Source organism: Monocercomonoides exilis, assembly GCF_001643675.1.
Source record: "Monocercomonoides exilis strain PA203 chromosome Unknown scaffold43-869231, whole genome shotgun sequence".
NCBI lineage: Eukaryota > Preaxostyla > Oxymonadida > Polymastigidae > Monocercomonoides > Monocercomonoides exilis.
In genome coordinates, this window is record NW_027150588.1 from 595,946 (window position 1) to 622,794 (window position 26,849).

General features: G+C 36.6%; 5 protein-coding genes across 5 annotated transcripts; 1 reads left to right on the forward strand and 4 right to left on the reverse strand.

Annotated features, from left to right (window-relative positions):
- Positions 1 to 232: 232 nt before the first annotated feature.
- Positions 233 to 6,693, reverse strand: MONOS_9966 (uncharacterized protein; the record flags this gene model as incomplete). The annotated part of the gene is made up of 4 exons (XM_067880512.1): positions 6,662 to 6,693; positions 6,361 to 6,576; positions 5,807 to 6,300; positions 233 to 4,105 (listed from the first exon to the last, which is right to left on the reverse strand). Exons 1-4 carry the CDS (start codon positions 6,669 to 6,671, stop codon positions 233 to 235), a joined length of 4,593 nt encoding a protein of 1,530 aa, XP_067722157.1. The 5' UTR covers positions 6,672 to 6,693.
- Positions 6,694 to 10,058: 3,365 nt separating this feature from the next.
- On the reverse strand, positions 10,059 to 13,865 carry MONOS_11244 (putative DNA mismatch repair protein MSH5; the record flags this gene model as incomplete). The annotated part of the gene is made up of 11 exons (XM_067863758.1): positions 10,059 to 10,277; positions 10,360 to 10,487; positions 10,620 to 10,771; positions 10,947 to 11,205; positions 11,315 to 11,486; positions 11,650 to 12,639; positions 12,778 to 12,895; positions 12,972 to 13,055; positions 13,187 to 13,348; positions 13,436 to 13,724; positions 13,781 to 13,865. The coding sequence occupies 11 exons, from the start codon at positions 13,863 to 13,865 to the stop codon at positions 10,059 to 10,061; spliced, it is 2,658 nt and encodes an 885-aa protein (XP_067722158.1).
- Positions 13,866 to 14,186: 321 nt separating this feature from the next.
- On the reverse strand, positions 14,187 to 19,160 carry MONOS_16761 (uncharacterized protein). Its single transcript, XM_067869633.1, has 3 exons — positions 18,895 to 19,160; positions 14,816 to 18,825; positions 14,187 to 14,680 (listed from the first exon to the last, which is right to left on the reverse strand). Exons 1-3 carry the CDS (start codon positions 19,132 to 19,134, stop codon positions 14,365 to 14,367), a joined length of 4,566 nt encoding a protein of 1,521 aa, XP_067722159.1. The 5' UTR covers positions 19,135 to 19,160; the 3' UTR covers positions 14,187 to 14,364.
- Positions 19,161 to 19,336: 176 nt separating this feature from the next.
- Positions 19,337 to 24,388, reverse strand: MONOS_11243 (uncharacterized protein; the record flags this gene model as incomplete). The annotated part of the gene is made up of 1 exon (XM_067863757.1): positions 19,337 to 24,388. One exon carries the CDS (start codon positions 24,386 to 24,388, stop codon positions 19,337 to 19,339), a length of 5,052 nt encoding a protein of 1,683 aa, XP_067722160.1.
- An 879-nt stretch (positions 24,389 to 25,267) lies between these two features.
- On the forward strand, positions 25,268 to 26,687 carry MONOS_11242 (Syntaxin 16A; the record flags this gene model as incomplete). The annotated part of the gene is made up of 5 exons (XM_067863756.1): positions 25,268 to 25,472; positions 25,520 to 25,623; positions 25,685 to 25,886; positions 25,952 to 26,031; positions 26,118 to 26,687. The coding sequence occupies 5 exons, from the start codon at positions 25,268 to 25,270 to the stop codon at positions 26,463 to 26,465; spliced, it is 939 nt and encodes a 312-aa protein (XP_067722161.1). The 3' UTR covers positions 26,466 to 26,687.
- Between the last annotated feature and the right edge of the window lie 162 nt (positions 26,688 to 26,849).

Genomic DNA, 26,849 nt, shown 5'->3' on the forward strand with positions numbered 1-26,849 from the left:
AAAAAAAAAAAAAAAAAAAAAAAAAAAAAAAAAAACAGATATAAAATTAAATAAAATAATTCAATCAAAAAGAAATTAAAAAAAAAAAAATCTTTTGTGGAATTTGAAGTACATCAAAACGCTTCAACCTATTTTTTCTATGGAAATAGCAATACTAACTATTATCAATATACTCTCAATACTAACAATGTTGCATAATTTGCCTATCTAGATATCATCATTTTGATGTTCATTAAGAATCTTTGAAAGACGTCGAATCTGGATATTCCTTCTTTGCTTTTGAGATAATCTTCTTAAAATCTGAAAACGGTCCTCTGGGAACTTTCAAAGTGAACAAAACAGAGCAGCAATTCTCACACAGCGCTTGCGAAACTCCGATGGAGCGCTCCATCAAATCCTTCAGGGTGTTCACAATGTTCAATTTGATGTACTGCTTCTTCTGCTCATCGCTCATCGTTGTACAAGCAGCGACAAGACTCCCTGTCAAATTGAGTTTTATATCCAAGATATCAGGTGCTCCTCTGTACGTGTTCTTCCTGTGATCATCTCCTGGCTGCGCAATCGGCCAGGCGTCCGCTGGCGAGTCCATGTAGAACCTCAGCACATCATCCAGTACATTCATCCCGTCTGCCGCAAAGAACTGCGTGCTGAACTGGAACGTCGACACCAGCTGCGCAAGCGCGCCCAGCCCGTTCTTCACCACCACAGGGCACGTGCGGTAGTTCTGAGTAATAACCTCCATGATCGACGTCACTGCCCCCAGCCCTCCAAAGATTTTCTGGTTCTTCGGCACAAAGCAAAGCCCGTACATTATCCCCAGAAGAAGCTCAGTGAATGGCGTGTTGGTGGAGCAGTACTTGCTCAGCAGATAGCTCAAAATGGGAACCACATCGCTGTTCTCCAGCTCCGCGCGCGACTGCTTGTGCGACAGCGACATCGCACACAGAACACCCACAGCATTGTGGATGGTGTCCAGCGAGAACCGCTTGTGGTCATTGACTGTCGCTGAGACTGCTTGAAGCACACCCGACTGGAACAGGAGATCCAAGTTGTCCTTTGTCTGCGTCGCGTAGAAGTGCAAGATGGAGCAGCCGTACTTCACCACGCCTTCGTCGACGTCGCGGTGGATGCTCACAATCTGCGTCAGCAGCGGAATCACACTCGGCGCCTCTCTCCCGACAGCCACACGCCCATCCCTCGTCTCCAGCACATTGTTCATGATGTGCAGCGAGTTTCGCACAATCACAAAGAACCCGTCTTTGAACTCCTCCGCCAGGTGGAACAGGTCTGTGATGCCTCCTCTGACCACAATCATCTGGCACACATTCTGCTCCACTGATAAGTTCACCAGCGCTCCTGTGGTCAGCCTTGCCAAATCGTCGTTAGTCTCTTTGAACTTCTGCTTCAGCTGGTCAATCAGCGACTTCTCTGCCGATGCGCGCAGGATCTCCTCCATCTCTGACGTCGATGTCGAAACCTGGTACAAGAAGCCAGTCAGATACTTCAGCACAAACTGGTCGTAGTACGCCTGCTGCCGCAGCACATGCGCCACACGCTTCATAATCCCCTGCTGAAGGATGAGCGTGCGGCAGGCAGGAGTCGCCGAGAGGAAGCAGATCATTTCTGAGTAGAAGAGCACTATGCTCGACCGCACTTTCTCGCTCATAAACATGGCTGTCAGATACGGAATCACCTTGTAGTTCAAAAACGACTCGTGTGTTTCCTTCAGCCGAGACAGAAGCGACAGCAACGACACCAGGTCCAGCAGCCTCCCACGGTGGTTCTTCCGCAACTGCTGCATAATCAGCTTGATCAGCTCGTCATCGGCCATCACTTTCACCTTCGTGACTGCTGAGCGGTTGTAGAACAGAGCAATCACTCGGAAATATGCATTCCAGATCGTCTTTCTGTCTCCCATCACCAGCGCCTCCTTCAGCTTGTTGACAACAGTCTTGATGATGTTGTCAATCGCCTTCAGACCTTTCGTCTTTGACGTCTGCGACAGGAAATACAGCGTGTCCTTGTGCTTCGCATCCAAATACTTCGCATGCTCTTCTCTTCTTCCTTTCTTCGTCGTCAGCTCAACTTCAATCAGATTCGCTGGCACCAGATACGGCTTCTCCTTCAACAGATCCTTTCTTGCTTCAGCTAAGTCCTTCTCTTCTTTGAACAGCTCAGCGATATACAGCGCACTTATCCTCTTCAATGCCTCTTCAGATGGAACAATGTGTTTCGTCTTCTTCTTCAGCTGCTTCACTCCCTGTGCCCCAGCATTGATGAATGGCTGCAGATCGTCCAGAACAGAATCCAGCGCCTCTGTCTCTTCTTCGTCCTCTTCAGAAGTAGAAGAAGAAGAAGCAGAATAATATTCTTTTTTCTTGTCTTTGCTGCTTGAAGTGTATATCGTGCGTGTCATGATCAGCTGTGTCAGTGGCACAAGCTTCATGTCCTGATACTTCGACTCTTTGTCTTTCTCTTTGTCTTTTTTGCTCTTCTCCTTCTTCTCAGCAGAAGAAGACGCAGATGATGGCGATACGGGTGGGCCTGATGCTGAAGAGCCTGTTCCATCATCATCGTCGTTGTCATCGTCTGACTCGTCAATTTCTTCATCTTCGAAGAATTCCTCCTCCGCCGACCGCTTCCTCTTCTCTTTCTCTCTCTCCTGCTTCCTCTTCTCTCTTCTCTTCCTCGCCAGTTCTCTCTCCTTTTCTTCTCTCTCTCTCTCCCTCTTCTTCATCTCCGCCCTCATCTTACTTCTATTCACCTCGTTCTCGTCTGGCGTGATATCACTGTCATCCAACCCGTCTTCCTCAATCTCCACATCCAATTCAACCTCCTCTCCTTCCTCTCCGTCTGCCTGCACATCCACATCCACCTCTTCTCCATCGTCTCCGTCTGCCAAAATGTCTACATCCACAACTTCCCCATCACCTGACACACCATTTCGCCCCATTCCGATTTTGCCCCTCTTCTTTTTCGATGGCTCCATTTTTTCTCCTCTTCTTCTTGCTCCTTTCTCCTTCATGTCCTTCTCTTCCCTTTTTCTCCTCTCCTCCTCCTCCACTTTCCTTATCCTCATCTCTTCTTCATCATCTTCCTCGCTCTCGTCGTCTTCTTCAACCACGCCAAGATTGAAGAAACCATCTGATGTTACCACATTTCCCACAATACTAGACTCCATGTTCCCATAGTCCATTATATCATCCACCTCATCTTTTCCACCTCTCCTTCCTCCTTCTTCCCCATCCTCTTCTAATGAGTCTAAATCAAGCTCTGCCTCCAAATCATCATCGTCATCATCATCGTCATCATCACTGGAACTTGAGTCTGATTCAATTGGCTTTCCGTCTTTGTCCTTCGCTCGCTCGCCTTCTCCTGCTGCACCCGAAGCGCTTAAGGAAAGCTGTTTCTCTTTCTTCTCTTTTTTTTCCTTCTTCTTCTTCTTCTCCTTCTCCTTCTTTCTCCGCTCTCTTTCCTCAAGCAGCTTCTTCTTCTTCTTCAGCGACGGAGCAAACTGTGTTGGCTTAGCATCGTCTTCAATTGCAAATTCTTCTTCTTCCTCTGAAATTTCCTCTGCTTTCCTCTCCAGTTCTGCAAGCATCGCCATTTCTTGTTCTCTTTCTCTTTTTTCCTCTTCTTCTTTCTCCTTCCTCAAACGCTCAATTTCAGCTAGTCTTTGCAATTCTCTCGCTTTTGCTTCAGCTTCTTTCTGTTTTCGTGCTGCTTCTAAATCAGCTAATCTCTTTCTCTCTCTTTCTTCTGCTTCAATCTTCTTCTTCAGCTCTTCTTCTTCTCTTCTCTTCCTCTCTTCCTCTTCTTTCTTCTTCCTTTCTTCCTCTTCTCTAATCATTCTGTCTTCTTCTTCTAATAACCTCTGAAGCTCTTCTTCTTCCTCTTTCTTCTTTCGCTCCTCTTCTTCTTTTCTCTTCTTTTCTTCCTCTTCTTTTCTCTTTCTTTCTTCTTCCTCCTTCCTCTTTCTCTCTTCTTCTTCTTTCCTCTTTCGTTCCTCTTCTTCCTTTCTCTTTCTTTCTTCTTCTTCCTTCCTCTTCCTCTCTTCCTCCTCTTTTCTCTTCCTTTCTTCTTCTTCCTTTCTTATTCTCTCTTCCTCTTCTTTCTTCTTCCTCTCTTCTTCCTCTTTCCTCTTCCTCTCTTCTTCTTCTTTCCTCTTCCTTTCCTCTTCTTCTTTCCTCTTCTTCTCTTCCTCCTCCTTTCTTATTCTCTCTTCTTCTTCTTTCCTCTTCCTTTCCTCTTCTTCTTTCCTCTTCTTCTCTTCCTCCTCCTTTCTTATTCTCTCTTCTTCCTCTCTCTTCAGCCTTTCTTCCTCCTCTTTCTTCAACCTCTCCTCTTCTTCAATCAAGCGTAACCTTTCTTCTTCTTCCTCTCTCGCCCTTTCTTCTTCTTCCTGCTTGTTCAGCAAATCCAGTTCATCCATAAAGTCATCATCCAACACAATTTCCTCTTCTTCTCCATTATCCCCCTCGCCATTTTCTTCTCCTTTCGCTTTTTCTCCTTCATCTTTGTCGCTTTCCCTCCCAAAAAGAGCCTTGTCCATCTTTTGGTCTTTGATAAACTTCTCCACAAGCAACATGTGGATCGCTGCCTCACTCATCACCACTTTCTTCCCTTTGCCTCTCTTGCTCTTGTTTGCTTTCCTCTTCTTCTCTCTTTTTTCCTTTCGCATCTTCTTCTCTTCCTCTGAAAGCTTCTTCCTTCGCTTCCTCAGCTCCACTGGCACTCCCTCTGGATGCTCCCTTAAAGGAACAATCTTCCTCCTCTTTACAATTATTGTTTCATATATTTGCTTATGATACTTCTTCACAGTTGATCCGCTTTTTCCTTCTTCTCCTTCAACTTTTGCCTCGTATTCCACAGCGCCTGGCTCACCTTCCTTGCAATCCACCCATTTGGGTACTTTCTCCTCTTCTTCCACAATAATCGCCACCATCGGCTCGTCAAGCTCTTCCGACGCCTGCACGTTTTTCCCGCTTCTGTTCTTCCTCTCCTTTATCAGCTCCTCTTTGTCCAGAGGCAGCCATTCGTCTCCCTTCGCACTCAGCAACAGCGCCGTGTCAGCTGCCGACAGCTCATTCAGCGGTGGGAGATTGGGTGTGTGGGGGGGAGATTGGGAAAGAGTATCAGCATTTGGCTCAGAGCCTTCGGAAGGAGGCATCGGAGGCGGTGGGAGATCAGAAGGAAGTGCTGACTCGTCCAAAGGAGGAGGCTCCAGATCAACCCAGTCGTATTCCCAGTCGCTCTCTTCCTCGTCTTCGAACTCGCTTTCTTCGTCGAACTCGTCGCTGTCGCTCGAGCTGTCTTCTTTCCCTTCGCCTCCGCTGCCTTCTTCTCTCTTCTTCTTCTTCTTCTCGCTGTCTGCCTCGCTCTTCCGTTTGATGTTCTGGAATCTCTCATCTCGCCCGTCCAGATCGCCCTTCGACACATCAATCTCTTCTCCTTCCTCGGCCAGGTGCTCCTCCACACTCACCACGTTTCCCTTTGAATCCATCACAATCGTCTGCACAACACCATAATCGTACCCTTCGTCTTCATCATCTGCAGATATGGAGGACGAAGAAGATGAGGATGAAGATGATGTGCTAGCAGATTCGTCTTTTCCTGTCTCTTTTGTTCCTTCCGCTTCCAAATCTCCTCCTTCTCCTTCTAATGCTCCTGCTGTTTTGGTTACGCTTCTTCGAACTCTCTTCCTTCCTGTGCCATTTGCATCCAATTCCTCTTCCTCCTCTTCTTCACCTCCCTCGCCTTCAACAATCGTTCTCCCGCTTCCGCCTATTCTTCTGCGCCCGCTTGCCCCAGCTTTGCCTGTTGTTCTCTTTTTGATTCTGCCTCTTCCCGTGTCTTCCTCTTCCTCCTCCTCAATGACTTCTTCGTTGTCTTCTTTCAGACTCTTTCCATCTTTTTGATCTTTAACTTTAGATCGAAGAGATGGACGTACTTTTCTCACTATCCCTCCATATCGAATAAGTCTTGCCGCCAGCGTGTCACTAACAACTCCCTGAGGAGTTGGAAGTCGTTTTGATAAAACATTACTCCTTTGTTGCGCTTGATCAAGTTGCATAAATCTGTTTCGAACAGTTTCAAAGCTAAAATCAGAAAAATCTTGTTGCTTCATGAATTGACGTCTCCATTCATCTGTACTCATCTCTTCTCCATTTTCGTCTCTTATAACAATTCGAACTTTCCTGAACACTCTTTCATTTCCATTTTCTTTTCCATCTTTTTGTCTCAAACGGAAAATTATTCTTTTTTTCTCTGGGACGACCACAGGATGAAGACGATAATACTCTAAATAACAATAATTTTATAATAAAAAATATAAGTAGCTTTGCACAAAAAAATTCAAACCAATTGCGTGGCTATTCACAAGGTTAATAAACTTTGATGTTGTTGGAAGAGGAATTCCATGCTTTTCAGAAACGGTTCCAAAAGCATTCACCAGATTTGAAGGAACTCCGTTCTTATATAATTCCTTCAATGTTTCAGTCACATCACCGAGCTTATCCTTAAAAGCAGGAGGAATCTGCTCTGGCTTGATTCCACACTTTGAAGGCCATTCAGCGTCTGAGAAATAAATATTAAAATAAAAAATAGAATTTCGATTTAAATGTTCGTTTGACTGATTAAATTTCAAGTTAAGTTTGCAAACCGTTAAACATGAATTAAAATATTTACCTCCAAACTTGATCTAATGCATTTTTTGATTAATTTTTCATTACTGATCAAAGAATTAATAAAATCCTGAAAACACCATTGAAGTTTAACAATCAAAATTTCAATTCTATATTTAAAAAAAAAGAATCAAATCTTTATGTTGGAAAATGTTTTCTCATCATATGCAAATTTGTTATTTGCACTTTTTTGTAAAAAAAAATCAAACTTATTTTTTCAAAATTTTCTGTAAAATGAAATATGAATATTCATAAATTAAAAAAACATTTTTGAAATAAATAGAAAACTTATTATTTTTTGAAAAATTATTCATTGTATCTATTGAGGATATCAAACGAACAAAACGTGAGTGAAAATCAGTATTAATGAAAATGAAAATTTCAAATGAAATAATTAATTTAGATTAATTTGCATCAAATAGGGAAATAATATGTTAAAAAAAAAAAAAATAAACGAATTCCAAAAAGCATAAGCAGTTAATAAATCAAGAATAAATAAAGATTCGTTCATTGAAAATTGCACGAGCATTTCTTTCCCAGAATCTGAATTGAATTATTTTTTTTCGAAATATTTATTTCAATTTATTATTCATGAAATATACATTTTAAATATTTATATTTCGAACAATAATATTTCTTATGGGTGATTATTTTTGAAATCATATATTTTCTCAAAGTTTGTGAAATTTTCTCTTTCACGGTTATTTGCAAAAGAATTTTCATAAAAGCGTTTCATGTTTTTAAATTACTGTCTTTCAAATGCATGTTATCATTAAAAGACAGAGAAGCACATTTAAGACTATTATGAAAATATTAGATAAATTTCTAAATGTTAGCAGTAAATTGTTAATTCGAAATTTTTGATAGGAAAAATATGAAATCAAAAAGAATCACCCATATTCGTGAAATGATAATTCGATTTCGGAATAGACATTTCAATTTCGAAAAAGAATATATCAAATTCGAAACAATTAAATTTTGACCATTTATGTGAATAGTTTGCTTTGTGAAATTCATGCACACTTTTTAATTTGTGATCAGACTGCTTTTTTTTTCAGTTTTTGAAATTGATGATTTTTCAAAAAAGAAACAAGCGATTTAGAATTTTTTGCATATTTTATTTTTTGATTATCAAAAATGAAAAATATCAACTATTTAATGAATTGAAGCATTTTCTGCATTTTGTAGAAATATTTTGTGTTTTTTGAAACTGAAAACTTTTTATATGGGATATTATCTTTGATTCCATATTTTTGTAATCAAAAATTTTCGTTCGAAATTATGTCTTTAATAACAACAAAAGAACACTGAAAAGTGAAAATACTAATAAAAAATATCTCCATCTTTGCTACAGCTTAATATTTGCATTTGAAATATTTTTTGATAAAATCTATCATATGTCAAAATCTTTTTGAAAAGTTCCATTTGTTTAATTTACAAAAAATAAAAAATTTCATATTTCAATCAAATTTATGTTTTCACTCACCAAATTTTGCTGTCATTGAAACAAATCCTTGTCAAAGTTATTTTATTCGTTTGGGTGTGATTTTGTGAGTGAAAACAGAAATTAGATAGAAATATGAAATTTTTTATTTTTTGAAAATTAAACAAATGGAACTTTTCAAAAAAATTTAGACATATAAAAATCCAAAATCTCTATTCAATGATAAACAACTCTTGAAAAATCAACACTCCGAAAAAAGATACGATTTGTCTAAATTTTTTTGTAAAGTTCCTTTTGTTTAATTTTCAAATAAAATGAAAATTTCATATTTCAATCAATTTTCTGTTCACAATTATGAAATTTCACGAAATTAGAAATAAAAACAATGTCTTGATTTTGCTTTTATATCAGCAAAATTTGGTGAGCGTGAACAGAAATTAGATCAAAATATGAAGTTTTCATTTTCTTTGAAAATTAAACAAAAGGAACTTTTCAAAAAAATTTTGACATTTCAAAAATATTCACCCATTTATTTTATTCAGTAGTAATTATTTTTCAGTATTCAAATTTCAGTTAAACATTTTTTGTTGAGTGAAGAAAATTCTTTTCATTCAACAACAGAATCATTTCCATGAAATATTTATGACAATCTTCAAAAAATCAATATATTTTTAAAAACTCAATAATTATTCAAGAATGATAGTTTGTTGCTAGGTGAATTTCAACATATTATTCACTGATATCCATCAACATGAAATCGAAAAAATACAGTCAAGAATTATTTTCAAAATAGAAATATTCTTTTTCGAATTCAAATTATTAATTTACGAAATTGAATTATTTTTGGTGTATATTTCATAAATAATAAATTGAAATGAATGTTTTGGAAAAAAAAAAAATCAATTCAGATTCTGGGAAAGAAATGCTCGTGCTGTTTTCAATGAACGAAACTTCACTTATCCTCTATTATTTCATCAAATGGCATTGAGGGATCCAACAAATTCATCCAAATCTCCTGCTTCAACATCAAATGATAAAAATAATTTTAGCGCTGCTTCGACGCGGCTTGGAAAAAAAAGTTGAGAATTCAAAGAAGACGGAAATTGAACTGAAGAATTCACTGATGGACATTCTTCATTGTCATTCATGTTGAGTTCAATCCCCTTTTCCTTTGTGAGCAAAAACTGAAAAATAATTCATCATTTTTATTAGAAAAGCGAATTTATGGAAAAGTTTAGTTATGAAAAAATATCAAACATCATTACACCCTCACAAATTTCTGAAATAAACAATTCAAACTTTTTGTGCTCGATCAATCACTTTTTTCGAAACTCCAGCCAGTTTTGCACAGAATAATGAAAAACTTTCAGTTGTTTTTCCTGGGATAAGTCGATAAGAAAATGAAATATCTGAAAATGGAATGGAATAAGGAAGTTGAGGAGAATGTTGCATTGATAAAAATTTTGACTGAGAATTGTTGTGACTCAGATGAAATTGCATGGTACAAAAGGACATCAACGATGATTGAGGAATCATTCTGCAAAAATGCAAGTGAAAACAACAATTTGAAGTAATTATTGAAGAAAATCTTATTTATATTGATGATCTGATAAAAAAAAAGCATACTCTTCATCAAATAAATCTGGAAAATGCGTATTAATCAAAATAAGAGGGCAATTCTCTTTTTGTTCAATAAAGAATTGAATGCAAGAAGATAGCAGTGAAACTCCATCTGAAATAGAAGAAATAAAGAGAGAAAGAGAGAAAGAGAGAAAGAGAGAAAGAGAGAAAGAGAGAAAGAGAGAAAGAGAGAAAGAGAGAAAGAGAGAAAGAGAGAAAGAGAGAAAGAGAGAAAGAGAGAAAGATTAAAAACAATGTACAAAAAGAAATTATTCAAATTCTAACTTTTGAAAAAAAAGGTCAGTTAGATTTCATTCAACTCTTTCAAATTCTTCATAAGCATATTTTTCATTTTGCAAACCAATGTGATTTGTTCCCTTTCCATATTCATCGATAAGAAGAAGCGAATGCCGAGAGGCATTCTGCATCATTGTAGACATTTGCATTGAATCAATCATAAAACTACTCAAAGGAGTGGAAACAGATTCAGTTGTCACAATCCTACAGAAAATGTGATCAACAAGTCCAATCTTATTATGCATTTATTGGAATAAAAAGCGAATATATTACATTAAACAATGATGTAATAAAAAGCTAACACTTTTCGCATACTGTTGCAGCTTTTGCTGGAACAAAACTGCCAATGTGCGCTAAAAACACAATTTGAGCAACTTGCTTCAGATACACTGTTTTACCTGATGAATTTGGACCTGTTATGAGTAGAATGGCTTCTGGTTTGTCTTTATTGATATTTCAAAAAAAGTGTTAGCGGAATTTACAAAAAATAAAAATGAAATTTTAATTTCAAAAGTTGAAAATCAAATTCAAATGTAATTATTAAAGAATAAATTAGAAAAGATTCAGATGAATACCTCCTTTCAAATGTGTATCGTTCGGAACAAAGAAAGGAACGCAAAGCTCCTGCAGAAGATTTCTTCCTTCGCTAATCGTCAATTCAGGCTCATCAACTATTTGCGGACGAGTTAAGTGATATTCATATGCAGAAACGGCAAATGAAATATAACTAATAGATACAGTTGTTTTGATAACAGAGAATACATGAAACGTTTCAAAAAATTTTTACAAATAATAAAAGGTTACTCATCAAATAAAGTCAAAAAGAAAACATGAATTAAAATAAAATCGTTTGAAAACATTAATTTAAATTGCAACAATGAGAGATGCTGCGTTTGGCAAACCAATCCACTTCTGCAATAATATCAACTGCTTTTATTAATATGTCTGTACAATCATCAATCTTCAATTTCAGATCCGTAAACACTTTTCTTTCTTCATCTGCAATTTGCTCTGTAATATCTCCCAAAGTCAAATCCATCTCCTTCATTCTTCTGCTCTTGTAATAGCGTGTTGCATCGATTTCAAACTGATACGTTAGTCCGCATTGCTTCTCTATCAGTGCAAGCTCATCTCTCCGAGACTGAGAAAGTTGAAATGTGGCTGATAACAGTATAATACATGTTCCAATGAAAGAAAGGTTTTTGAAATGTTAAAAATTATTTATAATTTTGTTTAAAGAGTTTCTGAAATTCTTCAACAACAAGCAAACTTCTTGTGTAATCTTCTTCTTGTGACAAATGTTCTGTTTGGATATCCTCAAATCCAGAAAATTCTTTCAAATGGATGGCGATAAGATACCCAAGATTAGGGAAGAAAGCTACGGACAGACGATGAATAAGACCTTTTGGCATAGACTCGATCTCTTCCTTAGCAACGTTGCTCTGATTTAAAAAATTGATTGAAAAAGAAATGTGAATGATTGAATCAATAATTTATCAAAGAAAAACAAATAAAACAAATAAAACAAAATAAAAAAGAATATTTACACAGTATTTGTTTCTTTCATTTTGCACAATCCAGTTTTTTTCACAAAATATATCATACCATAAGATCAGCCAAAGATGAATATGTCTCCTTCAATCTGTCAAGTGTGGAATTAATGCCTCTTCTCACTCTTGCTTCGTCTCCTTTTGGAACTGCAACTTCTTTCGACTGAAATTCATTGCCTTTTGGATAGTTATCATCTTCCATTATCTCATCATTTTCATTTGCTTTAACTTTCTCGTTTCCACTTTGTTCATCTTTCATAATAATCCCTTTTTTTCTTTTTGAAGAAATGATATTTTGCTTCTTTAATTCCTTAATTTTTTGTGTATCAAGTTTATTTTTGACATTTGATTTATCCAATATCTCTTTATTTTCACGGAAGTTACGCTCTTTGTCTTTGAAAGGAAAAGAACGATAAGCATCAAAGCTTTGCATTCCTTCGGAGATAAATGCTGTTTTTGTATTTCCAAATGATTCAAACGGCTTCACTTCATTGTCGAAGTCGGAAAAATAACTGTTATCATCATCATCATCGCCAAAAGGGATTAGAAGAGGTGAAGTGATTCTATAAGGATGAAAAACACTTTCTTGGAAACGTTTTTTATGCAACGGTCCAAAAATACTTGATTGTGAAGAGTATGCATCCAACAAGTTCGAACGCTTTTCAAAGTCATCATGAAATAGCCCGGATTGAGTTTTTCTATCATTAATCCTTCCAAAGCTTTCGTTTTCCATTTCTTCATCTGTCTCAGGGTTTCTTGAAAGTTTTGTTCTTTTTTCTTGTGTCAAAGAGTTTGATGAATTCGAATCTGAAAATACTTCATTATTATCGGACTCAAAAACTTCGTTTTGCTGTTTATTCTCTGAAGAAGGTTCCATTTTCCCATCAAAGTCAATTGTGCCAAAAATTCTATTTGCCAATTCATTTAACGTTGATGTTGGAAAAGAAGCTACATCATCCAAAATTGGATATTTCTTTGTTAGTGAAGGATCGTAAAGCGTGAATGAAGAAAGAGTTTCTATAGCTGCACAACAGTTCAAAATGGTCTTATAAAAATAAAAAAAAAGAACATGCAAGCAAACGAACGGGAAAAAAAGTCAAAATAATCGTTCACAAATTTGAACAATTCAAAAGCGTAAAGTTTTTTTGAAATTTTGATTTATGAATTAAAATTATGTACACACTTTCAAGAGAGACTCATATTGATTCATTGTGTTTGATCCTTTCTTCAATGAAAGAAGAATATGGTTAAGAGGTTTAACCTGTGAAATAATTACTGACAAATCTCTCATAACCTCTGGACTAAGAAAAAAGTATTTGAAACATGAAAAAAAAAGAAAGAGAAAAAATTCATTTTAAAAAATCAAAAAATTAATACCCTAGTGATTTTAAGAAAAATTCAATTGTATTCAATCGATTGTTAATGCAAGCTTTATCGCAAATTGGACGATGAAACCATTGTCTTTTGGAATAAAAGAAATTTGGAGTAAGGAATCATCAAAATGAAATAAATCACAAAATCATTTTTGTGAAACAAATATTTGAAACAAATCAAAAAATAAAAGCGTACAATGAATAAATAAAACAGATAACTTTAACATCTTTGCACCAGGTTGGGATGAGGTATTGTCCATCAATGAAAAAAGCGACATTCCTTCTTTTTGAATGCCAATTCCATGCATCGATGGATGTCGTTCAGTTTGAAATATCTGCAAAGCACTAAACGCGCTCCCATCCATTGTAACAATTTTGGATCTGAAATGTTGAGTTTTTAAAAAATGAAAATTGAAAATGTTTCAGAAAGAATTATTTGTTAATGGCAAAAAAAAAGATTGAACATACAAATCAATTTGAGAAAAGCTTTCAACAATTATAGTTCCTTCATTTAAATTAACTTCAGCACCAATTATTGGATTTTTATGCAAATATGACAATAACGCTCCAACAGCTTTTGTCACTTGCTGCTTACTGAAATCAAATACGAGAGAAAGACTTGCAGCACCGACAAGCAAAGGTCTGGAGCTTGTTGCGGGCACATTACCTGCTCTTAGCATAGAAATGTACCTTCGAGCGCATTCTTCAGAAAACATTCCTGAAGCAACTGAAATTACTCTGTATTCAACTCCACTCACTATAAAATTTGAAAAGAAATAATAAATGAAAAAGAAATTTAAAAGTGATCAAAACAATTTTTCTCCAAAGCAATTTTCAATTGTTCTTGGGAATTAGATGCGATAATGATTGAAGATGGATGCAGTTCTTGAATGAACATTTGAAGAAGAAGAAAATCTTCTTCTTCATTCACTTCAGCGTACCCTATTTCATTTAAATCTGGATTATATGAAGCAAGTCCTAATCTGTTCAAGAAATTAAAAATATTTTTTTCAGTTAATGCTTAGAAACCTTTGTTTGTTCCATGATATTGAAAGGATTGTCTTTCAATTTCGAAAATTCATGAGTTGTTAAAAATGATATTTTAAATCATAAAAAAGGAAATGTTAAACTTCGCGCCAAAATGGCTGCAATCCAGGTTGACTCATTCAAAAATCATTTTTTCCAGACAAAAAATAATATATTGGGTAAAAAACTTTTATTTCGATAAGTTATTGATATTTGCTTCAAAAAGGAGGCAATAACAGAAAAATAACATCATAAAACAAAATGCATTCTGAGAGAGGATTTGTTGTCCATTCCAAAAGTTTGCTCATAATTTCAAAATCCTCCAAAATATTTATTATCGTTCACTAAATATTGAAAATGAACAAGAAAGATCATTTGGTTGAAGAAGGCAAAGGATTTGAAGAAGATTGATTAAACTTGGTTGAATTGGATGAATGATCAGACTGAAATGAAGTGTTTGAGGAAGATGGCAAAATTGCAGAATATTCTTGAGAAGATGAAATGGAAGAGGAAGGTTTGGCTAATCGTGAAGTGATTGCAGATGATACAGTTGATGTGGAATATGGAAGTGTCTTTTGCGTGTTTAGTGGCGTGGAAAGAGGAGAATTGCCTGGTCTGAAGCGAGTTGAAGTGGAAAGAAGATAACTTCGTGGTTGCAATAAGGCAGATACCTGAACTTTTTTCTTGCTGAAGATGATAGAACAAATACATAAAATAATTATCATAAAAAAAAAGTAGGATTCAAAAAAATAAATGAAAATAAGTTTCAAATATTCAAAAACATCTCATATTCATGGATGGGAAAAAATTATAGATTCAAACTTCAATTGTCTCATTGTATCACTTTGCGAAGCAGATATATCTGTTTCTGGATCAGTTGCTTTAAAATTCCTCTCCGCTCCCGCTCTTTCTTCTCTCATTGCCTGTTCTTGTTTGAACTTGAATTTTTCCTTCAAAACAGCAAGCTCCTTTTCTGCAAATATTTTGTCCTTCTTCAAATTAAGTATCATTTCTTCCATCTCTGCACACTTCGCTGCGATGCTTTCATACTCCTCTGTCAGCTTCTCCAGCCTTGTTTGCAGGTCGTTTATCTCCTTTTGCTTCCTCTTCTGGTCCTCGCTGATCTGCTTCGCCCGCTGCTCGGCATATTCCTTCTTCAGCTGAAGCTCCATCGTCTCTAAATTCATCAGACGTAGTTTTTCTTTGTTTTCATCCAATTTCTCTTCCAATTCCTTTGTTTGCCCTTTCAGTTGTGTTGAATCGCCTGCAAGTCGTTCTTTTTCTCTCTCCATCTGTCGAAGGGCTGTTGTTAGTTTCGCATTTTCCTGAGTAATTCTGTTTAATTCTTGCTTATCACTCGCTGAAAATTGCTCTTGTTGTTGAAGATTGTCACTCAAAATATCGAGTTTTTGCTGAATTAATACAACTTCGTTCGTCTTTTCAGCACATTTGTTTTCTGCTTCTTTCAATTTCTTTTCCAATTCGCCTATCAACATTTCTTTTTCATTGATCTTACTCTTTTTGTTGGTTAGCTCATTTTTCAATTCTTCCATTTTCTCTCTCATTACCTTGTTTGCCCTTTCAGCCGTTCTGAGATCTTCTTCTGGAACCGTTTTGATCCGCCTTGATTCGAGTTCCTCGTTTCTCTTCTGTAGCAATTCAACCAATTCCTTTGTCTGCTTTAGTGTTTCTTTTGTTTCCATTTCTTTTTCTCTCTCTCGAGTGGAGCTTGCTTCCAAAGAACTGTTTTTCTTTTTCAAAAACGTTATTTCTCTTTCTAAATCGCGTAATCGTGCCGAAAAACTGGAACAAAATTGGCGAATCGACGACAGAATTGATGAAAGTGGAATGGAAGATGAAGAAAATGAACCAGAAAGTGAATATTGAGTTGAATTTGTTGGCAATGATTCTTGTTTCGCATTCATTTCTGTACGCTGTTTTCTGTTTGAAGATGTCCTGCTTTTCACAATTTCCACAAACAGCTTCGAAACAGGAAAAGGAAACCAGAAATTATCCTTCCCGTACATTTTGATTCCATAGCTCATCAACGAACTCGAGTTTTCTTCCTCTTCTTCTTGTGAGCGTGGATCGAAATTCGAGAGCACACGCAAAGCAGCCTCGCCTTCTTCGTCTTTGCCCAACCCTTCCACTTCGGGAATGATCGGATCTTCGGCAATAAACGACGAATCACACAAAAATATCCGCCTTCGCCCAAATTTAAAGGTTGTTCCGAACATTTCATTTGTTGCTGAAAGCAATGAATTCAAGCGATTTGAAGCGAGAACAGCAATTGTTGCGACGCGAAACAGGCGCAAATAGTTTCGAGGATTTGAATTAGAAGCAGAAGGATATGAACCTGCTATTTGCGCTGTGGCTGAAGTGGATGGGCGAAGAGGTGTGAAGGGCAATTGTGGTGTGCGGAGTCGAAGTGAACGAGAAAAACGGAGAGAAGACAGAGTTGTGTCGAGTGAAGGAGATGATAAGCGGTTGAACGAAGAAGAAGACGAAGATGAGGAGGACGAAGAAGCTGAAGATGCAGATGCAGAAGCAGAAGCAGAAGCAGAAGCAGAAGCAGATGAAAGCAAAGCAGAATCTTTGTATCGGCGAATTCGAATGCTTCCTTCACGGAAATCACCTTCATTTGCAGCCATTTCCTCTGCAATGCCATCATTTGAAGCAACTCCTCCTCTTCTTCCAAATGATTCTTCATTCTCTTCTCTTGCTCTGATCTCTTCTTCCAATGCTGCCAGCATATTCTTCAGCTCAATAGCTTCTTTTTCTGCCTTTTTCATTTCTTCCGTCAGAATTTGCTTGCCAAACAAGACGGAGAAATACCTCAAACGAAATGGTCTGAGCATCCTGGCCATCAAAGTCGTGCTTGCAAAAAGATGCAGAAGAAAAGTTCGTGATTGTTGAGCTTCCATTGACAAAGCATCATTCGCCATCTCTAATTTAGTTGCTGCCAGTTTTGACTCGCTTTGCTCTTCGATTGCTTGCTTCAACTCGTTTCGAAGCTGTTTTATTTCTTCTTCGGCTTCAATTCTAGCAGCTGTTTCGCTTTCAAGTTTCATTCTTTCTGCTTCGCTTGCCATTTTTTGCTTTTCTATTCTCAATTCGCACTCTTTGTCTTCAATTTCTTTTGCCATCTTTTCGTTTTCTTCTTTCAGTTTGTCCACTTGCTGTGTGAGAGATGAAACAGCAGAAGATGTTTCTTTCATTTTTTTCAAGTTCTGCTCGTTTGCTTCAAGCAAATTACGGACTTTTTGAAGAAGAAGAGAACGTGTTGTGTTCCAGTCAGATGCTTGCCCCATTTCATGCAGTGAAAAAGGCGTTGGCGAATATGCTGAAGATGCTGCTGAGTTTGTATAAGTTGGCAGAGGCGACGAAATAACAGAAGAACGCTCAAGTTTTGGCTCGGTTCTTTCATCAGCCCCTTGTTGCTTATTCTTATTTTCTGAATCTGTTATCATCTGCACAAGAGAATCAGCAAAATTCTGCCTATCAAGCAGCTCATTTTCTGCTATTTGCTTTTGGCGTGCCTCTTCCTCTTCTCTTCGCTCGCATTCTTCTTTTTCCTTTGCAAGCTTATCTTTCTCATTCTCAAACTCTCCAATTTCCGCTTTCAACAGCAAAACAGTCTTCTGAAGTGAAGCAATGTTTCTGTCGCAAGCCAGTTTTTCCTTTTCGCTCTGTTCAAGTTGCTCGTATGCTTCTTTGCATTTGTATTTTGTCTCAAAAACTTCGTTCAAAAGATCGCTAATCCTCAAAGCCAAGCTTTCGACACTTTCAGCAACCTCTTTGTTGCATATGTGTTGTGTAATATCTGAAGAAGAGTCTTCAAAATCGTCAGCTTCACGAAATTCTTCTTCTTCATTTTCATTTTCATTTTCATGTTCTTTTCTTTCATTTCCATTTTCTTTTTCATCATTCAAATCTGTATTATCAACAGAATGGAAGTCATCACTTGTCATCTTCTCATTTTCCATCTTTTCTATTTCTTCATCATTTTTTTGCTCATCTTGCTTGAATGTGACGTTTTTCGTTTCTTCAATTTTGGATTCTGATGCAGCAGATGTGAAAGCCATGTCATATCTTTGTAGATCTTCTTCTTGATCGAGTGCATTCTCAATGCTTCTCAAAAGTAGCATATGTGCTCTGCTTATGTCTTGAACAAGTGATGCGTTTTCTGTTTCCATTTTGATCAGCTCTTTTTTTGTTGTGTGAGAAGATTCTTGAAGTTGACTGTTTATTTGTCTTTCTCTTTCAACTTCCTTCGCAAGTTGTTCTATTTTCTTTTGAGATTCGATCGCTTCTGGCCCATTTATAAGCAAATCGTTTTGAATCTTCAGTTCTTCGATTTGTCCTTCGTTTTCATTTATTTTGTCTCTCAACTGATCAATTGTTCTATCTTTTTCACCAATTGTCAACTCATATTCGTGAAGTTGTTCTTTCAAATCGTCGAATTTTCGAATTGACTCTTTGAGATTATTGTTTTGTTCTTTTTGCACTTCTAATTCATCCGCAAGCAAAATTGTTTCTTCCTCAATTTTCCCTTTTTCAATTAACATCCCATTGAGTTTCTCGTTTTCTTTCAAAGATAGGTCATAATTTTCTTGCATGTTCTGCATTTCTTCGTTTAACTTATCGAATTGTTCTTTAAGGGAATCGCGAGTTTGTTGAAGGTCTTTCAATTCTTCATCCTTTTTTAAATTTTGTTCAATAAGTTTTTGATTTTCTTCTTTCTTAAGGTTTAAATCTTTTGAAATCTGTTCCTTAGCATCTCTCATTTCAATGTACTCTGTTTCATACGAATGTAATCGAGAATATGCAGACTTTAGTACGTAAAATGAATAATATTATTGTAATTTTAAAATGACACAAAATTAAAAATTATTACAAACATCTAACTCTGTCTCAAGTTTCGAAAAGTTTCTTTCTCTCTGTTCTGCATCCCTTTCAAGTGCACCTATTTTTGCTCCCAAATCATTTATTGTTTGTTCATATTCTTCTTCAATTGCTTGGTGCTGCTCTTGATCTTTCCTTCTCTGTTTTTGATAACTTTCCTCTCTTGCTTCTAATTGTGCAATCTTAAAACGCATTTCTGTGATGGAATCTTCTGTGCTCGGATTTGCGTTTTTCATATTAAATTGAAATAAAAAAAGAAAAATAATATGAACTACTGATCATTAACAAATCTTATTTTTTCTGAGATTTCTCATCTAACAAAAAATACACAATTACAAAAATTCTTAAAAATGAAATGAAAGATTTTGAAATTAAAACAAGCACTTTTGTATTCATTTTTTCACAAAAATCAACGTCTTTACAAAATGAAAATGAAAACTAAAACGATAAACTGGAAAATAATCTTGAAGAAGACTTATCAAAAACCAAAGGAGTGTTCGAACTGCCAGTTTTTGGATGAAACAAAGAGCTGCGAGAAGACTGACGAGCAGTGCGAAAAGCAGAAATCTCTTCAGAATTCTGTTTATTCATCAAAGAATTCATTGAATTTTCAACAATTTTTTGCTGTTTCGGTCTAATTTTTGTTTTATTTTGTGGCAAAATCGTTTGAAATTTCTGCTGATAAGACGGCGGCAGCTGCTGAAGAGAAGAGACAGAAGGAAGCGATTGGCCCAAGACGAGAAACATTTGTGTATCTGGATGTGCATTGATGGAAGGGGAAGAACGAAAATGAAAAGGAGAGGAATAAGAAGAAGAGGAAGAAGAACAAGAAGAAGAAGAAGAAGAAGAAGAAGATGATGATGATGATGTGGAAGAAGAAGGAGCGAAAGAAAGCGAAACACCAACAGACGAAATTTCGCTTGTTTCAGCATCAAGATGTGTAACAACATCCATTTTGGTTATGTGAACTGGATTTGCAAAGGAGCGAGAAGAAGAAGAAGAAGAAGAAGAAGTTTGACAAGGAAATTCTGTTCTAAGCACAGAAATTTCTTCTTTTTTTGGTAAAAATGATGATTTTGGGATGGAAAGAGGAGGAAAAATGGAAGGTGGGACAGGAGAAAGTGAATGAAAAGAATGAGCAGAAGAATAAGAAGAATCAGAAGAAAAAGAAGAATGAGAATTAAAAGAAGAGGAGGAAGAAAAAGGACGAGAAGAAGAAGGACGAGAAGAAGAAGGACGAGAAGAAGAAGGACGAGAAGAAGAAGAAGAAGAGGGAGAAGAAGGAGAAGGAGAAGGAGAAGAAGAAAGAGAAGAAGAAGGAGAAGAAGAAGAAGAAAGCGAAATATTTTCTGAATTAATACGACCATTGGATTTTGATGGTGATGATGATGATGAATTCACAAATGCATTGTCAGAAGGAAATGAATGTGAAGATGAAATGTCTTTGTTTATCTGTAGTGGAAGAGGAAGAGGAAGAGAATTAAGAAGAGGAGAAGTGAGAGGAGAAGGGGGAGGAGGAAGAGGAGGAGGAAGAGGAGGAGGAGAGGAAGGACGTGAATGAGGTTCAGAGAAGGAATATTGTGGTGGTGTTATAGAAGATGAAGTGAAAGAAGAAGAGGAAGAAAATGGAGAAGAGGAAGAGGAGGAGGAAGAAGAGGATGAGGAAGAAGAGGATGAGGAAGAAGAAGAAGAATGAAACACACGAGCAGTTTTCGGTCTTGGCCTTGAATGATTTCTGAAGGTATCTTTTGACAAAGAGGCTGGAGCAGAAGAAGAAGAAAGACGAGGAGAAAAAGTGGAATTCGATGTTTTTGGGCGGATGTGACTGTTTGATGAGGGAGAAGAAGGAGAAGAAGATAGAAAATGAGGAGAAGGAGGAGAAGGGGAATGGGAAGAATGAGATTGAGAAGAGAAAGAAGAAGAAGAAGAAGATGACGAGGAGGAGGAGGAGGAGGAAGAAGAAGGATTGAAAGATGGAGAAGAAGAAGAAGAGTAAAAACGAGAAGATGAGGAAGAAGAAGAAGCATGAAAAGAAGAAGGAGACTTGAAAGGAGTAGCTGAAAGAGATCTGACTGAAAGTGGAGGAGCAGGCATAGTTGCAATAGGAGGAGGAGGAGTTGAAGGTTTGGCTGTTTCTGAAGAAGAAGAAGAAGAAGAAGAAGGAAGTGAAGAAGAAGAAGGAGAAGGAGAAGAAGAAGAAGATGATGATGATGAATGAAGAGGAGGTTGTCGAGAAGGCAAGTTAGGATGATAAATGAAAGGATATTGTATCTTTTCTTCGATGCTGCCTTCAAATTCTTCGTTTTCTGATCGATTTTCTTTTTTGTATGATGATGAATTTGTGTTATCATAATATTCTTCCTCTTCTCCTTCTTCATTTCCTTTTTCAAATAAATTTTCATCATCATCATCATCATCTTCTTCTTCTTCTTCCTCTTCTTTTCCTCTTTCTTTTTCTTTCTTTATCATTTCTCCTTCTCCTCCTCTTCCTTCTTCAAATGAATCGATAACATTTTGTTGATCAAAAGTTATGTTCCTTTCACTTGTTTTCATTTTGTTTGAAGATTTCTTTGAAGATGGAGAAGCATATGGACGATGAGTGAATAGAGAAGAAAAATAGGAATTATCAGAAGAAGGAGGAGGAGGAGGAGAAGAAGATGATGATGATGAAATTGATGAAGAAAACGGAAGATTTTCATTTGTATTTGTTTCTCCTTCTGTTAATTCTGCTCTTTCATTTGAAAATAACTTTTGACCAACTTTTTTGCATTCTGAAACAGAACATGAGTAATCTTCGTTCTCTCCAAAAACATTCTCATCGTCATCACAGTCATCATCATCATCTTCTTCTTTCTCCTTTTCTTCTTCTCTTTCTCCTTCTCTTTCTCTCTCCTCTCTTTCCTCTTCATTCCTCCCTTCTTCATTTATCTCTTCCGACTCTTCCATATCTTTCTTCGGAGCAGGGCAAATAGGAGAAATAACCAATGCTGAAAATTCATTTCCTGCTTCTCCTTTTCTGTTTAAATATGTTGACTTAACAGCTGCTTCACCATCATTTGTATTTGTATTTGCATTTGCATTATTATTATTGTTATTTTTATCATAACCAACATCATCAGAAAACGAAGATGATGATGAAGAAGAAAACGAAGAAGAAGAATAAGAACGCGAAGTTTCCGGCAGAATAATAGATGTTGGTTCCAAATTCAAACTGAGCTGCGGAATTTCGATGGGGCGCGGAGCAAACGACTCAAAAGAAGGGAAACGAGAATTGTCGAATGAAATGCAGTTGACAGGAGAGCGAGAAAGAACAGAAGCAGAATTGTTCTTTCGAAAAGAAGGAGGAGGAAGAGAAGAAGGAAAAGAAGTGGAAGCAAACAGTTCTGAAAGTGAGAAAGGTTTTTGTTCTATGTTTTCTTCGCTTGTTTGTTTGGGATTCAGAACATTGAGATCTAAATGGGGTGAGTAAGAGACTGAAAGAGGAGAAGCAGAAGAAGAGGAAGAGGGAAAAGAAGCTAAAGTTGAAGAAGAGGAGAAAGAGGAAGAAGATGATGATAAATGTGAAGATGATGAGAATGCTGCATATGCTGACACTGGCCTACTGTTTTTGTTGTAAGACGAGTAGGAGCGAGGAGTGGGGCGATGATGATGAAGAAGATATTGATTTTGTTGTTCCTGTTGATTATTATGATGTTTATTATTGTTATTATTATTAGTAGTAGTAGTATTAGTATTTTTATAATCATCTGCTCTCTTTCTTGGAATGCGAGGAAAATTGATGGTGGAAACAGAGCAAGATGCGAAGGAGCGAGTAGAAGCAGCAGAGATTGTTGACTGTGAAGGAGGGGTTATTTGCCTTTGAGAAATATTTTGAGTAACATTCTGTTTATTTTGTCTCCCCTTTTTGCTTTCTTTTCTCTGTTTTCTCTTGTTTTTCCCTTTTCTTTTCGATTCTTCTCGTTCTGCTTCTTTGAAGTTGTTGATTGTTTTCTCTCTGTTTGAGCGCGAGAGCAAGAAAGAGGCAGAAGAAGGACGAAAATACGAAGGCTTCTTCGGAAGAGGGCGGCCCCACTTTCTCTCTTTTGCAGGCAAAACTTGCTGGAAAATGGGGGTTTTTCTTTGTTTTTTCGTTTTTTTGAAAGAATGTGGAATTATTTGTTGATCAAATGAACGAAAAGATGCATCATCATCATCATCATCTTCTTCTTCTTCTTCATTATTATTGTTATTATTCTCATTGTTATTGTTATCTTCTTTTTCTTCTTCTGCTTCTGCTTCTTCTCTATCTTCTTCTTCATTGTCTTCATCTATTTCATTTTCATCAAATTCTTCAGTGTCTTCTGCTTTGTCACTTTGATTTGTTTTTCTTCTGTTATTTTCAGTGCTAAAAAGATCATCTTTTTCTTCTTCAATTCTTTCATCTGACTTTATTTGTTGTTGAAAATTCTCAGGAAAAGAAGAAGAAGAGGAGGAGGAGGAGGAAGGACGAATACGAGGAGATAAAAGCGGAGGAGAAGGAGAGTTGGGACAGCAAGGAGAAGATGGTGGAGGAGGCGGAGAAGAAGAAGATGAGGAAGAAGTATTGGATGAAGAAGAACTCATTTGATAACCAGGAAATGAGCACTGAAAATCTTTCGGGTCAAAATCGACCAATTGTAAAGGAAGAGGTGAGGCGCCAACAGACCGAGAGGAAAGCGAAGAAATGGAGCGATCCAAGCGAAAACGGCGAGACGATGGGGAAGGAGAAGGAGAAGGAATAGAAGAAGAAGATGAAGAAGAAGAGGAGGAGGAAGAAGAAGAATTGGACGAAGAAGAATTAATTGTAGAGGAAGAGGAAGATTTGCCAGATTTCGAAGAAAAAGTTTTTGGCCGTTTGGATGAAGCAGGTGCGGCAAGCGACGAGGAAGAAGGCGATGGCATTGTTGGAGAGGGACTTCGAGAAGGGAGAGGAGAAGAGCGAAGAGAACGAGAATAAGATTGGAAGGAATGAGATCTTTTGATTGGCAGACGACGTGATGATGTGTTGGAACGCGAGGTTTTTGTGGAGGATAAGGGTCTGGTTGTGGAGGGCGATGTTTTGGCAGAAGAAGAAGAAGAAGAAGAAGAAGAGGATTTATAGTAAGAAGAAACGGAGGAAGAAGATGTTGATGATGAAATAAAAGCAGAAGGATCTGCATAGCTTTGCGAAAAGCGAGAAACAGAAGTGGAGGTTGGTGAGTTTAACTGCGAAAACAGCTGGTTTTCGTGAGAAGAGTGTTTTGCAGAGCTCAAAGATGAGCAAAGCGACAGAGCCGTGTAAGAAGGTGTTTGAAACCCGAATCGAGGTGAATGCGGAGATAGTGGAGACAAAGGGGTGAGGGGAGAGTGAGATGTTGGAGAAACAGATGAAAGCTCTCTTGATAGGCTGTGATCAATTCCATCGTCAGGAAACTGGAAATAGCTATCTCCAAGAGCATCTTTGTCCAATGGAATTGGTTCAATATCGCCCATTTTATGAGAATGTGATGTGATTTTTGGAGAAAGTGGAGACACCGAAGGGATAAATACATCATCTGTCCCGGCAGGATTTTGAGGAAAAAAATCGGCTGGCAAAACAATACCACGTTGCGTTGGGATGTTGATGTGTAAATTTCTTTGATTGACTATTTGTTCATCAATGTCTCCGCTGTCATGCTCATTATCATTACTTTTGTTCAAAAGGACATGCTCATCGTCATTGTTATTATCATTCAGAGTTGTATGTTGCTTCTTTCGATGATCCTTTTGATTATCCTTTTGATTTTCTTTTATATTGTCCTTTTTATTTTCCTTTTTATTGTCCTTTTTATTGTTCTTTTGATGGCGAACGTATGTGCGTTCGTATCTTCTTAAATTTCACATAAAAATAAACAAAGCAAGAATAACAAACTTTTTTCCAAAAATTTGCTCACGCTTTCCTTTGGAGTCTTACCAGCAAAATAGAAACAAATAGAGTGAATAAAACTTTAAAAATTAGCATACTTAACAGCTCTTTTAAAAGTAACGAGAGTTCTTGATTTCTGGAATCCTCAAAGTTGTCATTTTGTTGGGTTTTCAGCGAAAGTAAAATTTGTGGAATGTTCATTTAAACTTGGCAGAATACACTTCTTTTGAAAAATATAAAGTCATTCAACTTTATTTTGTAAATTTAAATCAGGAGAAATTGAAAAATCAAAATAATAAGGTTCAAATCACTGCTTTTTTAACTTTAAATTAGAATGAAAAAACTTTATTAATTTTCATTTTTTGCTTAATCTTTTAACATACGAATTTTTGAAAATGTCAGTCATTACTCTTCATCTGTGACCTTTGATCAAATCAATATTTTTGTTTCCCATAAAAAATATATAGATGGCTTTTATTGATCATACAGAAGCTTTTAAAAGATTTAGAGTAACTCATGTGCGCCCTTCGCTTGCGAGAATGGGTGATTCTCCATTTGTTGGAACTTCCATGATGACTCAAGTTGAAATGACAGAAGATGAATCTCAGAAACCTCAGTGGATGAAATTGACAGAACTCATAAAGATGATTGTTGTAGAGATACATAAAGGAAGTGTGAATTAATGTTAAACATATTTTAATTATAAATCTTTTGTAAAGTGGACGAATTGAATGGTCTTTACCGAAGTTCCACAATTGTGCGAGATTTTGACAGTTCTGATGCATCAAGCAAAATTGAAGTTACGAGCGATCGAATCACGACTGTACGTTTTTTTGTTGCATTGAAACTTATTATTTATCAACAATTTTTCCATTTTAACTTAGTTATTTTCGAAAGCCCAAAAAGCTGTGATGGCGCTTTTCCCGAAGCAGTATCATCAATATCTTGATAATCCAGATTTGCCTCTCCCGATTGGGGAAACGATTGCTAATTTACAAATCCGAAAGAATTTGCAAATGGAAATGAGCACAGAAATAACTGAGCTTTCTCAAGAATTCCGATCAATGCAAAGAGTGCACATGCAGAGTTTGCTTTACTGCTTCACATATTTTAAAATTCATTCTTTTGTTTCATGTGCTGCATTTGTTTAGAGCTTCAAGGAAAAGACACTTCATCATCTTCTTCAGAGCCAACATCTTCATTTGATGAGCCGGAAATTGTGTATACTAGAGTTTGCTGGAAAATATCTAAGCAATTGTTATTTTAACTGCTGTTGGATCTTTTATCAAAACGGTACGTTTTCTTATTTATTCTTAGGGTTTCACAACAGAACAAGAAGAAGCTGTCGCATATGCACGCGAAAATGCTCAGGAGCGACTTAACGAAATCAAGCAAATTGCTCGTTCAATGAATGAACTTGCGCAAATGTTCCAAGAAATGCACATGATGATCGTAGAGCAGGGTACTCTTCTGGACAGAGTGGATCAGAACCTCGTCAGCGCAAGAGAAAACACACAAGAGGCTGTGAAAGAGCTGGTGAAGGCAAACGAGCACCAGAAAGCTTCGAGAATGAAGCTGTGTATTTTATTGCTGGTAGCTTTGATTGTGGCTGTTGTGATTTGTTTAATGGTTTTTAAAGTCATTCCAATAAAGAAAAAGGATTGAGAATATTTTAGAGAAAGTTTTGAGTTCTGTGTATAAGAATGAAGGATCAGTTATTGTTTTACTTTTTCTTTTTCTTTATTAATTCTTCTTTTATTTTTCGAGTGAGCAATTAATAACCTTTTTCTTAATTTAACATTTCAAAAATTTCCCACCAACTATTCGTCAAAATTATTCATGTATTTTTTGTATTAGAAATTTTTTATTTTCAAGATGAAAAACAATCAATAATTCAACTAATTTCTTTTTCTTTTTCTGTTTTCAAAGTCAATCCCTTCATTCAACTTTTTTCTATCGTGCATCAAAAAGAGGAATTCACTCTATTGCACATTTTTAAATTTTTTAGATAAATGAAAAGATAAAACTTTTGAGGTTATATCAAAAAGA